Genomic DNA, 15858 nt, shown 5'->3' with positions numbered 1-15858 from the left:
AGCAGCTCAGAGCTAGTGAACACCTAGGCCCCTGACTCCCAGGACAGGATCTGAGTCTGGGCATCATCGCATGCTTGTTGCCAGGGAGACAGGATGCTTACGCATACTGCCCAGCTGTATCAGGTCACAGAGGATGACTGTCCCCAAGGAAGCCACAGGGCCTGGGGTGCCGCTCCTCACTGCCTGCATATGCCATTGAGGCTGCTGGCTGCTGCTGGGAGTTTCTCTCTGTCAGAGTAGTCAGAAGGGCAGAGAAGCCCACGTGCATTTGTCTTGAGGAGCCTGGAGCGTCATGAGGAGTAATCAAAATCTTGTTGCCTAGAGCTGAGAGGAAACCTGTAATCAATCTGGCTGCCCCTCTGATTTCCTCTGTCCTCTCGCCACCAAGCACTGTCTGGTTGCTGTCAGCCTCCTCTCGGACCCACCCTGGAAAATCACGATTAATGGTGTAATAGCCCTATGGGGGCGAGAGAGACCAGCGGAGGGACTGTTGACAAGTCAGGAGAGGAGAGGCCATCTAGCACAACTGGGGCCGGGGAGTCCAGACACCGTTCACCGCGGAACACAGGGCCTATTGCGGGAGGTGCCTGTCTGTGCGTGTTAACCAGTGCTGGTCGGGAGTCAGCACACACTCGTGGAGCTTCTCCTCGGGATAAGCATCATAGCAAATGTGTCAGGAAGATACGTGCCTGAGAGAGGTGCTCCCCTGCCTTACAGGAGCGTATGATCTGGAACAGAGAGAAGGCATAAATACGTGCAAAGTTAAATAGCCGTTCATTCATTCGTTCACGCATTTGTCGATGTTTGTTCGTAGCTGCATTGCACCGGGCACTGTTCTAGGTGCTGGGGGTGTAGCAGTGAATAAGAGGGAGAAGGCCCTGTCCTCATGGGGCTTCATTCAAACTACAAGTACCAGAGAGAGAGTCACAGACATTGAGGTCTGAAAGAGACGTGGGCGGATCTTCTAGCTTGAGGAAGTTGAGGAGTCTTGAGATACTGCAAAAATGGAGATTAGGTTCCCCCTCTGGAGAAAGTGGGGACCTCTCATTTCTGGTGTTTGGGTCCAGAAACATCCCAGGCAGGTAAATGCTAAAGCAGGGATGAGACCCAAGAAGCCTCGACCCCCAGTCTGATTCCGCAGCACGTCTTTCAAGCGCTCACGGGGCAGCATGCGATCAGCGTGTGATCAGCGAGCGGTGAGATGCTGCCTGTGCTGGCTAGAGGTTCAGAGCAGGAGAGCTGAGCTTGTTCGCTGGAGGAATTGCACCTGGACTGTACGTTCCTTATGGGCAAGGACTCTGAAAGTAACTCGCAAGGAAATAGTTCATGCCCACAGAGCCTTTTCCACATATATTACCTGATTGGATTCTTTCGTTATTTCAACAGATATTTTTTGAGTGCATACTGTGGGCCAGCCTGTGCCAGGCACCGGTGATGCAGGTGGAAAATTCTAATGTGTTCCCTGCTCTTCTGGTGCTCATCACTTTGTGAGATAGGCATCGATATTCCCTTGTTACCAATGAGGAAATGGGCTCTGAGAGGTGGAGCTGCTCTGGAGGTTTCCTCCATAAGGACCACAGCAGATCCGACCTGGCCTCCCTCCACGTTGGGCCTTAATCTGCACTTGTTAGGACTGTCATGGCTGCCCTAGGATGTCAAGAACAGCGTCCTCAGTTGCATGGCAAAGTTCTGTTTTTAGACTCTCTCTGCCTTTTGAGTTGCCTAAAGCACAGGATTGAAGACTGGCTCCGTTTAGGTGGGGACTGTCAGAGACCCTCAGAAATCAGAAGCCATATTTTTATGCCCACTTTGGACTTCAATTCTGCCAGTGCCTCCATATTCAACTCTAGCTGAAGAAGGAGACTGGGATTTGTGATTGCACATGGTTAGACTCTTGAATTTGAACTTCAGCGCTACTGCTTTAGTTGCATGACCTTGGATAAATGACCGAGCCTCCCTGAGCCTCACCCTCCACATCTGTGAAGTGGGCGTGCAATGCTATTTTATAGGGTTAGAATAATAGTCATGAACAGTTAATTACTTCGAGCAGCTCAGGATACACATTTTATCCTCATTCCTCATAATGATTCTGCGAGGGTACTTTTATCACTCCCATGTTACAAATGAGGAAATCAAGGTTTAGAGAAGTTAACTCTCTTGCCCATGGTGTATAGCTACTACATGGCAGTGCAGGACTCAAACCCATGTCCTTAACTGTGACGGTCAGTCCAAGCCCCAGGCACAGAAGAAAAGGGCAGTAAATGCTTCCCTCCCCTTTTCAACATATATTGATGTGATGACCCTTTGCCTTTATCTAGAACATTCTGTCTGCTTAGATTGTTTGTATTAGCCACAGCGAATATACAAAATGTACAACCCAGACTGGGAATTTACTTCATCTTGGTGTAAACTCAGAAAATGCCTTTTTGACACCATCTGTTCATTGATTTCATTCAGCCAATATCAGTAGAGCACGTACCGTGTGCCGGATAGTGTTTTGGTGCTTGCCACGGCCCCTGCATCACAGCTGACCGTTCTGTGGGGAGACAGGCAGCATCGTCATAAGCAGGGTGTGTGCCCTAATGACGAATGTTCAAGATGTGGTGGCAGCAGACGGGAAAGGGATCACAAAAAGCCTCAGAGAGGAGGTAATGCGGTGAGCCTGGAAGTCACAGTTTCGGGCCATTACGGGGTGAGACTGCAGTCTGGGCACAGGCAAAGGGTGGGTGCTGAGGGAGCTCCGTGGAAGGTCCGGTGCAGTGGGGTGGGTGGTAGAGACAGGAAGGCAGGAGGCAGATCATGAAGGGTTTATCTGTTGGAGTTAAGAATTTGCTTTTGATCCCCAGTGCAGTGGAGAGCTATGGAAGACTTTGGGGCGGGGGTATGTCATTATCAAGTTCACATTTGGGTAAGAACCCTTGACCACTCAGCAGAGGACCAATGGAGAGGGAAAGGCCAGAGGGAGGGTGACCAAGATGGCTGCTGTTGCAGAGTCCCGGTTGCTGCTGGCGGACGTCTGGACTGCGGCGGGTCGGTGGTGATGGAGGCAGGGCTGTTGGGACTTGCTGACTGAGTAGATGTGGGGAGCAGAGCTCTAGGGTGCCTTTCAGCTTTCTGGCTTGGGCGACTAGTGGATCATGGTGCCACCCACTAAGAAGGAGGACGTAGGAGGAGAAGCAGATGGCGGGAGCGGGGGAGAGGAGACCTCCTCCTTAGGATGAGGCGTGTCTGAAATGCTGTGGGGAATCCAGCTGGAGGTTTCAGGAGGAAGCCGTCTCAGTGCAGGTGTTCTGGGCTTGATTCTGGGCTTGAGATGCTGATTTAGAAGCTACACCGTGCAGGTGGAAATAACTCGTGGGTGGAGGTGAAATTCCCCAGGAGTGATGTTAGTGGGAAGAGGGTGTAGGTGCTCTACCTCTAGAAAATTTCTTTTTTTATTCCTAAATTATTAAATTATTTTCAGTTAATAAAGGCTGCACAGTTAGGTTCTAAGACCAGATTCGTCTAAACATTAAACTGAAAATAAGGCCTCAAATTTCTTTGTGTTTTTTGTTAAAGAATCTGGAAGCTTCATGATCTGCTCTCATATGCAGATAGGTAAGTGACAGAAGAATACCCAGCGAAGTCAGAGACCTGGCTAGCCCTGGCTTTGCCTCGTAAGGGCTGTGTTGACCTTGAGCTAGGCACCTTTCTTGAGCTCAGCTTCCTTGTCAATAATAGAGCTTGTTCTGTGGATTAAATAAGATAAAGACTACGGAAAGAATTTTGCAAACCCTTGTGCCTTACAAACATGTGGCATGATCGTTCTTTTTATCCCTGTAGGTTTGGGAGGAGATTATTTCTCATCTTTGTATCCAAGAGCAGCCCAAAACCTCAGCCATTGTCCTTACATGTGGTCTCCAGGATCAGCCAGCCTTTAAGGCCATGAACAATGACTGTCAGGCCTGCATGGATTAAGTGTAGTTCTGTCATCAAATACAATTTACGCGGGCTAGTCTGACACGGATTTAGCGGTCTGCATAATAATTATTGTGTGGCGGGCTGACTGGGCATAAATGGAAGGCATTTGACAGAAATGATTATATTTAGTATTATTTTTATATAGCCTAGCCAGATTTTTACAGTTCTTTCCTCTTTGACAGTCCATTCATTTCGCCACTCAACAAGTAGTTATTGAGGCTGTAATATATGCCAGGCACCGTTCTGGGCCCTGAGAAGACACAAACAGGATTTCTGTTCCTGTCCCACATCCGTCGAGCTTGAATTCTAGTGGGGAGACAGTCACTGAGCAGTCGACTTTACCCATAACAAGTAAGAATGCCAAGCTTCCCTGGAGACTGTGTTTGCTTTCATCTCTTCCTGCATCAGCACCCATGGATTAAGGGACAGATTCTGGGCCTGATTTGCCAACAGCAGAGTTGCTTTTGCTCCAATCCTTTATCCTTTTTTTAAAAAAAATTTTTATTGGAGTGTAGTTGATTTACAATGTCCTTTTAGTTTCAGGTTTGCAGCAGTCCAATCCTTTATCCTTTATTCTCCTCTGTCTCCTTATAGCAGGCAGTGGCTTGAGACTCTCCATCCATTGAACAAATATCTCCTGTGCACCTGTTCTGTATAAGTAACCTCTGGGGATACAGCAGTAAACTGGAAACAGTCCTGGCCCTTGAGAAGCTGGCACTGCTGGGATGGCATAGAGAGGCACCCGCTCCTGGCACATGGCAGGAGTTGGGGGGAGAGGAGCACACTGCAGGTAGAGGGGCCTAGTTGTGTGCAGGAAGCTGCGAGGTACTGGGTCAGGCTGCAACACCGAGCTTCTGTGGGGAGGGGGGATTGTCATAAAACAAAACCTTTACTAAGTGAAACACACATACGGAAAAGTGAACATTATCATCAGATATGTACAGCTCGACGAGATTTCACAAACTGAGCACACTTTGCTCAGCACCTGGAATAAGAAACAGGATGTCATCAGCACCTCTAGAAGACCCCCTGTGTCCCCTTCTAGTCACCACCCGCCTGCAAGGGTCATCACTAGCTGGACTTCTTACAGCACACAATGGTTTTGTCTGCATTTGTACTTTTTATAGATAGAATCATACTGTAAATACTCTTTTGTACCTGGTTTCTTCCACTCAACATTATGTTTGTGAGATTCATCCACACAGGTGCATGGAGTTGTTGATTGTTCATTTTCATTTCCATGTAAGATTCCATTGTATGAATGGACAATGTCTCTCTCCATTCTGCTGCTGGACATCTGGCTAGGTTCCAGTTTGGGCAAACCCAAAGAGTGCTGCTGTGAACGTTCTAGTATGTCTTTGGTGAGTGTATACATGCATTTCTACTGGAAATGCCTATTGTAGAGTTGCTGGACATTAGGGTATGTGTAAAGCTCTAATAGACCAGTTTTCCACAACAGTTACGTTGACTTACATTCCCACTGACACAGTAGAAGAGTTCCAGTTGCTCCACATCTTTGCTAACATTTGATAGTATCTTTTTTTTTTTTTTAAGTCATTCTGGTGGGTGTATAATGATATCTCCTTGCAGTTAAAAATTGCATTTTCCTGAATACCTTTCCAAGTGTGCTCCAAGAGCTTTTGATATACCGTTATCAAAGTGTCTGTTCTAGTCATTTGCCTATTTTTCTATCGGATTGTCTGTCTGGAGGTGGGGGGATGAATCACTTTAATACTAGTCTCCTAACCAAAGGTGACCTTGGTTTAGCATATTTGCATATTCACCAGCCCTCCCTCACCCCAGTGATGGGGCAGGGCTGGTGGCCTGCAGACTCTGATCTCTGGGTGCCAGGAGGTCTCAGGGAGGGACGATACCCATACTGCCTTGCAGGGAGCAGCTCCTTCAAGGTTCTGGCTTTGACCCCAGCCTTAGGAGGGAGAGGGGCTGGTGGAGGAAGGATGGAGAGGGGTTAGTTTTCAGCAGATGTGGAAACCAGCTGATGACCTGGGATGTGCGCTTCTGCCCTCAGTATTTGCTGAGAAGCGACCTCTCCCATCTGGGCCAGGGAGGAGCTGACATTTATGTAGCCCCTGCTCTAGGCCAGGCCTCTCCTGTGTTCTCCTCGGCCTCAGTTCAACCCATCCAGGCACATGTTGTTATGCCAAGTCTACCTGAGGGGAAATGGAGTTGAGTGACCGAGAAAAGCCACCCAGCTGGCAAGTGGCGGAGCTGGACTGGAACCCATCACTCCCCCAACATCACTCCCCAGAGAGCAGGGCATGTGATGTGCCCGGGACGATGGCCTAACCTTCCCACCCACTCCTTTTCTGCTCACCCATGGCTCCTGTTCTTAAGAGCAGATGAAAGTTTTCATCCCCAATTAGAAATTTTTTAAAAAGTGGAGCCCTATGAATCATTCAACCACAGTCACACCCTCCTAACCCCTGATTTGATGGCGGTCAGGGTGGAGGATGGCTTTAGAACCTGAGGCTTCTGTGAGTCTGGGCAGAGGCAGGAAGGACAGAGGCCTGGAGCCGGCCTGGAGCTCCCCTACAGGCACAGCGATTCGTGGAGGGAGTGTTGGTCCTCTCCACAGAGGCTGTGTGGGTGGTAGCTTGGGCCCCTGGGCCAATAGGACTCTTACTCACGTGCTCCCTCACTCTCCCGCAGAGTTATGTCATGCCCAGACCAGCAGAGGGCTCCATGAGGATTTATAGAAGATGCCCCGCGTCTCGGCGCCTTTGGTGCTGCTTCCCACGTGGCTCGTGATGGTTGCCTGCAGTCCGCACTCCCTGAGGATTGGTAAGTGCTGCCCCTACGGCACCCTGGAGGCAGCCCGGCCCTGGGTGATGCCCCTTCCACACCCCAGGTGTCCGCAGGGGACATCTGACCCTGCACTCTGCCCTCCCTGAGTTTGGCTGGGACAAGGGTGGTGGTGGTGAGGCAGCCGACAGGCTGACAGCTACAATCTGCTCAAGCTGCCCAGCTCCTCTTGTGATGAGAAAAACGATGTTGAGTGCCTTTTGCAGTCTGTGATGGACTCAGCTGGTCACAGCTGTAGGTGAAGGAGGATGGGAATGGCCATGGGGCTTCCAAATCCAGGGGCTAGAGAGCAGAGCAGAGATCATCTCTTCTCTCCTCTGATCAATCCAAGAAGGCTTCCTGGAGGGTGTGTTCAGATGAAGTGTTCTTGGTGCCCCTGACCCAGCTGCTTGGCAGGGCCTTTGCCTTGGTGTCTGCTCACCCTACCCTGGTTCTGGAGAGGAAGGACAGGGCAGTTCAGTGTCGTGTGTCCACCAGCTCCCTCCCTTGTCATTGCTGTCATGGGGGTGCCCGTTCTGGGTGTGGGCAGGCACTGCCGCCACTGGCCCCATCAGCGTCCCCGTGCCTGGCGGAAGACTTGGCTCTTTCCGGGGTCCAGGAGTGCCTGAGAAATCGACTGCCTCCCCTGTCCCCCAACACCTCCAAGACTGAGCAAAGCTCCTTAACTTCAGGCTGGGCCACTGCCTGCTGATCCGGGTCCTGGGGACACGGCCCCAGCTGTAGAGACAAGGAGACACAGTCCAGTCCAGCAGACAATGTGTGGTCATCTGATGGCCTGGGATAGATGTGGGGTATCAGGGATTGGGGTGTGTACATGTGTATAGGGAAGGGAGTCATTGTGGACAGACAGGTGGGGCACAGCATTGAGAAATCCAGGCAGGTGTGTTGGTCACAAGAAGATCAGTCCAATGGCAGGAACCCCGGGCAAGGCCAAGCAACAGCCCTAGAGGGACCCAAACACCAGGCAAATTATCCAGACGGGGGCCCACGTGAAGCCCCTCTGCCCAGACTGGGGTGGGAAGGGGGGAAAGTGGACCTGTGAGTGAGGCAGGATTCTAAACTTGAACCTGAAAGGGTTAGAGGATGATTTAGAATGAAGATTATGATGCAGGATCCCAAGGACTTGGCCTCAAGCTCCCGAATTCCTCTACTTGCAATTAGGACTGGTTCTAAGGTCCCAGAGATGGGCATGATGGTGGTGTGGGTGGTCAGGAGGCCCTGGCAAGGCCAGGCATCGTGGGCCAGAGGCTGAGCTGCAGGTCCCCGAGTTACTCCGTGTTCCGTCGTGGGTACATGGGCACGTCTCTCCGTGCGTATACAGTGGCAGCTGATTGGAATCAGAAACAAAGACCAGTGACTCAGTTCTTCCCCTCACCCTGCCTTCGGTCACCACTCTGCATACTCGAAAAAAGGAATTAAAAACAAAATCTTCCCTCCCTCTTCCCCATTCACTTCTACTGAAACTTCAAAACCTCATTTAATTCTGTTTAGCAGCAATGTAAAACAGTTCATATCCTTAAGATGCGTAATTTATAAGATGCCTCCAGTTATTCAGCATTTGCTGTGAGGTTTTCTCCTCCTCTAAATAAGTGGCTAAAGCGGTAACCCATCAATTTCCATTTGTGGCTAATGGGAAGCGGAAAGGGATTGAGCCAGAATTGGCAGCTCCTCGCGGCCTCGGCTCTCCTGACACTTGTCCCCCGGGAGAGAAGCAGAAAGTGGAGCTGACAGATCCCTGTCCGGCCTGCTGTGCGACAGTGGAGGGCTTCAAAGGGCCCCTCAGGCTCCCATCCCCACACTTGGAACAATGCTTGTCCAGTTCTGTCCTCTCTGCTGGCACTCGTTCTGGTTCATGCCAGGCTACGTCCAGCTGATCTCCAGCCAGGGGCCCTGCTGGCTGGCAAGGTCAGACTGGGCCTAGTCTCCAGAGGCCAGGAAGCAGAGTGAAGCCAGCAAAGACAGAGGAAAGTAAAGAAAAGCCACAACAGCAATGCCAGGGCTTGTTTTGCTGTCTCCTTGGTTATCCTGGGAGCCGGGAGCTTTATGGATGGAAAGGTGCTAATTACACGGACTCCAGAGGGGATGTGGAGTAGGGCAGAGATGGGAGGAGAAGTAGGTCAAGAAGACACAAGTAGCTGTGCTTAGTGGCAGGCAGCCTTGCACACAGATGGGCTGGACCAGCGTTGACGGCGACGGGTCCCCCAGGTCCTCCAGAGGCTCGCAGGAAAGGGAGGGGCTGCTGCTCCTTCCCCCACTTCCTACGGGTCACTTCTCCCCACATTTGATCCTTCTGGGGTTCCTCCCAAACCTCCAGCCTCAGAGTAGATGGCTGTGAGAGTGAGGCTGCACGGAGGGACCGGGAATCTCGGAGATAAATTGCCCCGCCTGCTCCAACCCCCGCCCCGCTTGTCAGCTGGTGACAACGTGGACGTTTGGAAAGAGGTGGCGAGCCCACCACCCTGCCGTGGGACTGCTGGTTTTCATTCAAGTGAGGCACGGGGCGGGAGATACAGCCAAATTGTCTATTACAGTGTCCGGTGTTTACTCAACGAATGAGGCTTTGGGAGGGGGAAAGGGATTTTATTTATGATGGCGAGGCTGCCCGCATAAATTCCCCAAACTCTCACACATATGTCAACCTGTTTCAGTCATCTGTCTTCTGAAAATGTCTTTTGATTTTGCTTCTGTCCCTCTGGGTCCTCTGAGTGATGACTGTGAGAGCCGCCAGTTAATAAATGCCCCGAGAAGACCACCCTCACCATCTCTTCAGCCCTCCATGACTTAAAGGGATCATCATCATATCTTAGAACCGTAAAGGATTCTATGGATTCCATTTTCCAACCTGCTCATTTCGCAGATGAGGAGGGAGGCCCAGAGGGGGTGGTGATTTGGCCAAGGTCACACAGCAAGTAGGGGGCAGGGCTGGTGGCAGTCAGATCATCTCTTTCCAACCATTCTCCCATTCCCCTGTTCCAGCACACTTACTGGGTTGTGCTCTGAGTGTTATGGCATTTTCCCACCAGATTCTGAATTCCAAGGGAGATCGACCACGTAACACAGGTCCCGACACTTGACGTATGCGAGGATATCACACAAACTCAGTGAATGGGTGGGTGGATGAGTCCACGGCCCTTGCGAGATGTGGTTCGCCAAGAGCACGTGCAGCGTCATTGTTCTAAGGTTTCTTCTGGTCTTCCCTGTGCTTCGAGAGGTAGACTTATTGGAAGAAGTAGAAGAAAAAGGAGAAGGAGGAGAAAGGGAAAATGTCCATCTATCTGTCTTACTTAAAAGGGAAAAGAGGAACGGGCTGGAGATCCTGATTGGGTTCTAAGGCAAGTTTTGGCTATGATGGTAAAAAGAGGGATTCAACTATTCATGTATGAATCCACTCAACAAGTATTTATTGAGTGCTATGTGCCAACACTGAGGACACAGCGCTAAATAATAATGATCCCCCTAATAATTACCACTCTGCCAGGCACTGTGCTAGGTGTTTCACATATTTCAGGCAATCTTCACATCAGAATTAACGACCAGGTGTTATAGATGAAGAAACAGAGGCTTGGAGAGTTTAAATAACTCATCTAAGGTCACACAGAGGCTGCAGTTCGAACCTGTCTCCAAAGCTTCTCTTTCTTCTTTGCTGTACTGCAGCTTTACACCCCTGGAGACATTTGGGATTATCCCATTATCACAGCAGTCACATTAAATATATTGTGTTCTATCTGGCAAAGGAATTGAAAGATGGAATCATTATTGCTTTTGTAGTCTGTTGCTCTTTTTTGATTCTTTTACTCCCAAATAATTTCCTAAGGACCCAGACAAAGTCCATCAGACAGATGAGGAGACTGAGGCCTGGGGATTTGAAAGGCTCGCTCAGGGTGGTACAGAGTCCTGCTCAGCGTGGGTGGCACTAGACATCAGCAGGTTATTGTAGCGATTGAACCTCTTTCTTGTTGAAGTTTCCCCTGTGAGGTGAAGCAGCGAGAGCTTGGATTTATTTGACACTCCGTCTTACTAGGACCCCAAGCACTTTATAACTCCCATTTTCTTACTGAGGTGGTTTCCCTCAATGAGCTCCAAGTCCTGCAGAGAGAATGTTAAACATAGAACATTCAAATGTTATGAAGATGAAGATAATAAAAGAATTGGGGGAGGCAAGGGGGAGGAATAAAAAGCACTGGTTTTCTTATCCTGTTCTGCTATGTATTAAATATATCGGACACACCAAGATCCAAATATACCAACAGAATTCTGTGCCTTGCCGAGGACTCGCTGTGGGTTTTTTTTGAGTAGTGGGCTCCCCTTCATACTGTGACCACGTGATGTGATTTATGAGATCTCGAGCAGTGTGTAACTCTTGATCTCTCTGCTACACTGAGTCACCCATATAAGCAATCAGTCGGTCTTTCACATTAGTGACAAATAGATGACTTTCTCCTTCATCTGTCATCTAGAGACGGAATCCACGCACAAAGCTTTCTGGGACACAGATCCCTCCCCTGACGATCACCTTAGGAGATCTGTGTCTTTCTTATTATGTCTGTATTCCTGGGTCTAGCACAGTGCCTGGCCCATAGGGGTACTTCTTTGGAAATGTTTGCAGGATGAGCTATCTAATGGCAAGTTTTGAATCTTGAATTGACCTGTCAGTTTTCAAATTTCTCTTCTCCCAGATATTGGTCAGTGCTCAAAAATGCCAACTGGTTTTATTTAACAATAAGTGTACAAAATACGTATTTGCAAGAGTAAATATTTTGTCAAAGACAGTCCATGAGGGTGTCTGCCCGCAGGTGTGCTTGCACGAGGCTGTCTCTCCTCTCCTTCCTGCCCCACCCCTGCTGCCACCACATCTTCAGAGGGATGAGGGAGACTTGGCTGCCGTTAGCAAGGCATCCAGGCCAGTGTACCGTGTGGAGTCATCTGTCTTCGCCTGCTGCTTGGTCTGCTGCCAGGAGCACCACACCGGATACTTGGAAGACGTTTATCTTCTCTCAACCTTTCCAGAACCCACTTGTGAACTACAGGCTCCGGCCATAGTCTCTTCTGCTGAGAAGTGAGGGATGAATTAGGCCTAGGTGCTCCATGTCACAGATGTGAAAAACTGGGGTCCCAGTAGGCAAAGTGAGTTGGCAAAGGCCACTGTGGCAGTGCCAGGATTCCTGACTCCCAACTGCCTGGTGACATTGGTGCCACGGTTTACAGTGTATAACATGTTCTTACACACGTGTTAATTCAGTTTCCCCAACAAGCTGCAAGGTCGGTAGAAGTAAACACATCTTATGGTAGAGGAGGCTGAGCTTCACAGAGTTTGGGGCTTGCACAAGCTCGCATGGAGGGCAGTAAGAGGATAGGACATGTCCCAGGCAGCAACAAAGGGGGCCTGGCCTATTGCGTCCAGTCAGAGGACCAGAGGACAGCCGAGGTGGCGGAGTCCTGAATAGCCTAGGCTGTTGGTAGTACGTTCTTTTTTTTTTTTTGGCTGCGCAGCTTGTGGGATCTTAGTTGCTTGACCAGGGATCGAACCCATGTCCCCTGCAGTGGGAGCATGGAGTCCTAACCACTGGACGCCAGGGAAGTCCCAGCAGTACATTCATTCTTTCTTTTTCTTCCTTCCTTCCTTCCTGGCTGTACTGGGTCTTCGTCGCTGCGCGTGGGCTTTCTACAGTTGCGGCGAGCGGGGGCTGCTCTTCGTCGCGGTGCGCGGGCTTCTCACTGCGGTGGCTTCTCTTTGTTGTGGAGCATGGACTCTAGGTGCGCAGGCTTCAGTAGTTGTGGCATGCGGGCTCAGTAGTTGTGGCTCACGGGCTCTAGAGCGCAGGCTCAGTAGCTGTGGCACACGGGTATAGTTGCTCCGCGGCATGTGGGATCTTCCCGGACCAGGAATCGAACCCGTGTCCCCTGCACTGGCAGGCGATTCTTAACCACTGCGCCACCAGGGAAGTTCCCCAGCAGTACATTCTTGATGGGAAAGCCACCGTGGGCCAGAGTGCCGACACCCAGGACCTCACGAAATCAGGCTGAGCTAAAGAGAACAGGCAGGTGACAGTAGGAAACATTATGTTTTCTTAAACGTGTCATGGTGAGTCTGCAGGAGGAAACTGGGAAAAGTCCCAGAAGCAGGGGTATTGGAGAGAAGGGAGGTGGCTCTTGTTCCCTAGCTAAAAGCCCTAGATCATAGAGCTGATCTCCAAATAATTTTGGTACATGGCTGCCTGTGTCCATTGGTGCTAGAATGGCCTGGTTTTCCCGGACTCTCATTCTGCCCCCTCCACACATGTGCTGACCCACAGTATCTTCCGTCCTGCTGGATGAAGCCCTGCCTAGCAGAGACACACATGCTTTGAGAGAACTGGCATGGTAATATTTTGTCAGAATTTCAAAAGCCTGTCTCCAGCTCTGTGAAGTGGTTTACAAGAGTCTTGGGATGGGGAGTGAGTCATTAGCAAGCTCTAGTTTTGGGAGGGTGGTTTGTTGTAGGGAGAGATGATAATTATGGAGGGAGATTTGGGTTTGATGTAAAAAAATGTTTACCCGACAGGTGAAATGGGCTGTTCTGATACCGCGGTCCCCACAGCTGGGCTGGACAGAGTTCAGCGTCAGTGGGAGGTTGGACCTGGTACCTCCAGGACCCCTTCCAAGCTGGGCTCCTGTGCTACAACACTTTAGCCTTTGGTCTGTTCTCATACTCTTTGGGAGGCATCCTCTTATCCTCGTGTTCTCATTAACAGCCATTCATGGGAGCTTAGAGTGGAGGCAGCCGTCTGCCTCATTTAAGCCATGACCCCATTCGGCCACAGTTGCTTGAGCCAGATAAGACATGAAGCCCTACTGAGTCTCCTTACTCTGTTGGTATAGACCTGTCTGGGTGTTTCTTTTCTCCCTGCGGCCACCGCCGAGGTGTCGGAGAAGCACAGAGGCTGCCGCCTGCTCTCAGCTGAGCGCCTGAGTGTGTGTGAGCCCAAGTGGGCGGGAGACACGTGTGTGCCTCGGCGGGGCCCGCGCATCCCGCCCACAGCCTCGCAGCTCAGCTGCAGGCAAGACAGCGGTCACACTTAGGTCTCATTAGTCTGGATGCGGGGGCAGATAGCTGGGCGGGGGCTGCCGATAGCTGTCGGGCTGGCCAGCAGCCCCTCTGTGTCTTGTTGGTGTGTGTTTCTTCCCGTCGAGCTGAGTTCGGAGCCGATCAGCTTGTGGGGGGTCCGCTGCCGCTGAAGCCCACACCGACGAGGGGCGTGATGCAGAGGGCGGGGCCGACTCATCCAGTCTGGGCTCAGCCGGTGCCTGGTGGGGCCATGCCGGGGCCGTGCCCAGCCCCTGACCGGGAGGTAGTGCCACCGTGCTGGACTCAGGAGGAAAACCAACGTAACTGGGGGTGGGTGACCACCTGGGACAGCCCGTCAGAGGGTCCCCCATGTGTTTCCCTCTTCCCTTAGCCCCTTCTGTCCTGACTCACCCAGTTGCCTTCTATGGCTATTCCAAGCTGATAGGAGTCTGGAGAGCAAGGGGGACACCACAGAGCCTGATGTGTTCCGGGTAGCACTGGGGTTGGCTCAGGAAGGCTCCATCATGGTGTAGAGGTGGACGCCAGAGCCTGTGCTCTAACCAGACTGCCTGGGTTTGAATCCAAGCACCACGCTTTACTAGTTATATGACCTTGAGCAAGAACTTCATTTCTTGGTACTTCAATTTTTTCCTCTGTAACATGGATGACAGTAGTTGCTACCTCATGTTTTTATGAGAATTCAATGAGTTATTATCTAGAAAGCACTTAGAGTAGTGTCAGGCGTGTAGTAAGTGCTAGGAAAGTGACACCTGTTATTGGGAATGGCACCGTTGGCATCTCTTAGCCTTCCCCTGCCTGGAGCACACTTCTCCACTCCTCCACCAAATGCTGTCTCTCCCCTTTTTCTAAATCCTGCTTTAAATTCACCTCTTTCTAAGAGCCGAGAATCCACACCCGGTTTGGAAAGCTCTTACTTCCAGAATTCTCAGAGCGCGAGAGGTACACATGCTGACTCAGTCACGCACGGGTTGCAGTGTCTTCACTGATGCACACCCGCCTATTTTTGCAAACATTTAAAAAACCTTATTTGAATTTCATCCGTCCCACCAGCCTAACAGCATCCTGAGAGACTGGGCTCTATTCTCTCTACCTTTCCGGTGTCGCGGGCTTTTCACACTGAGGTAGTGGTCCCCGCTACTGGCTAGTGGATCTGAATGATCTCCCATCTTAAAAACCTCCCTTAACCCCACATCCTTCTTCAGCTAACCCCCTGTTTCTCTCCTTCCCATTGCAGAGACACTCTGCAAAAGAATTCTTATGCAAAGCTATCTCCATTTCCTCTCCTCTCTTACCCAATCGATAGGCCTCCCTCCCATCAGATTTTCACCCCCATCCATGGTGCCCCCACGGCCTCATCCAGTCATCTGTCCCCAGGTCTCATTTCACAGGCAGCATTTGGCATAGTCTTTCTATCGCTCTTCCTTGCGACGCTTCTCTCTCTCGGCTTCTGGGTCGCACTCCATCTTGGTTCTTGCCCTCCCTCATTGGGCTCTCAGGCTCCTTTGGTGATTCCTTCTCGTATGTCCGACTTCTGAATACGGATGTGCCCCAGGGTTCTGTCCTTAGACCTCTTCTCTCTCCACCCACTCCCTAGTGATCTCATTCAGTTTCATGGCTTTCGATGCGGTGACTCTCTGGTCTCATCTCCAACTCTGACTTCTCCCCATAACTCCAAACGTACACACCTACTCCTCATTCCCTTTTGGATGTCTAAGAGAAACTCAAATTTGACTTGTCCAAACTGTTGATGTGCCCCTCTAAGCCTGCTTCTCCTACCGTCTCCCCCGTTGTGCCCCTCTAAGCCTGCTTCTCCTACCGTCTCCCCTGTTGCATACATGGTCACGCCGTTCTTTCTATTTGGACTTAGGTTCCAATCCTTGAAGTCACGCTTGACCCCACCTTTCTCTGATATCCCATACCCTTCCCATCAGCAAATCCTGTTTGCTGTACCTTCCAAGTATATCCAGAACCCAACCACTCCTGGCCACCTCCGCTGTGGCTTTCCCGTT

At 50.7% G+C, this 15858-nt stretch overlaps 1 protein-coding gene across 1 annotated transcript in view; it reads left to right on the top strand.

Annotated features, from left to right (window-relative positions):
- Nucleotides 1-6680: 6680 nt before the first annotated feature.
- GRIK4 (glutamate ionotropic receptor kainate type subunit 4) overlaps nucleotides 6681-15858 on the top strand; it is a 307625-nt gene continuing 298447 nt past the window's right edge. The window contains exon 1 of the mRNA XM_032640427.1: nucleotides 6681-6762. Within this exon, the coding sequence (XP_032496318.1) occupies nucleotides 6681-6762 (82 nt within the window). The remainder of the gene's footprint in view (nucleotides 6763-15858) is intronic.

Source organism: Phocoena sinus, chromosome 8 (genome assembly GCF_008692025.1).
Source record: "Phocoena sinus isolate mPhoSin1 chromosome 8, mPhoSin1.pri, whole genome shotgun sequence".
Taxonomy (NCBI): domain Eukaryota; kingdom Metazoa; phylum Chordata; class Mammalia; order Artiodactyla; family Phocoenidae; genus Phocoena; species Phocoena sinus.
Note: the sequence above shows the minus strand (reverse complement) of the source record. Positions and strands in the feature narration are given on the sequence as shown.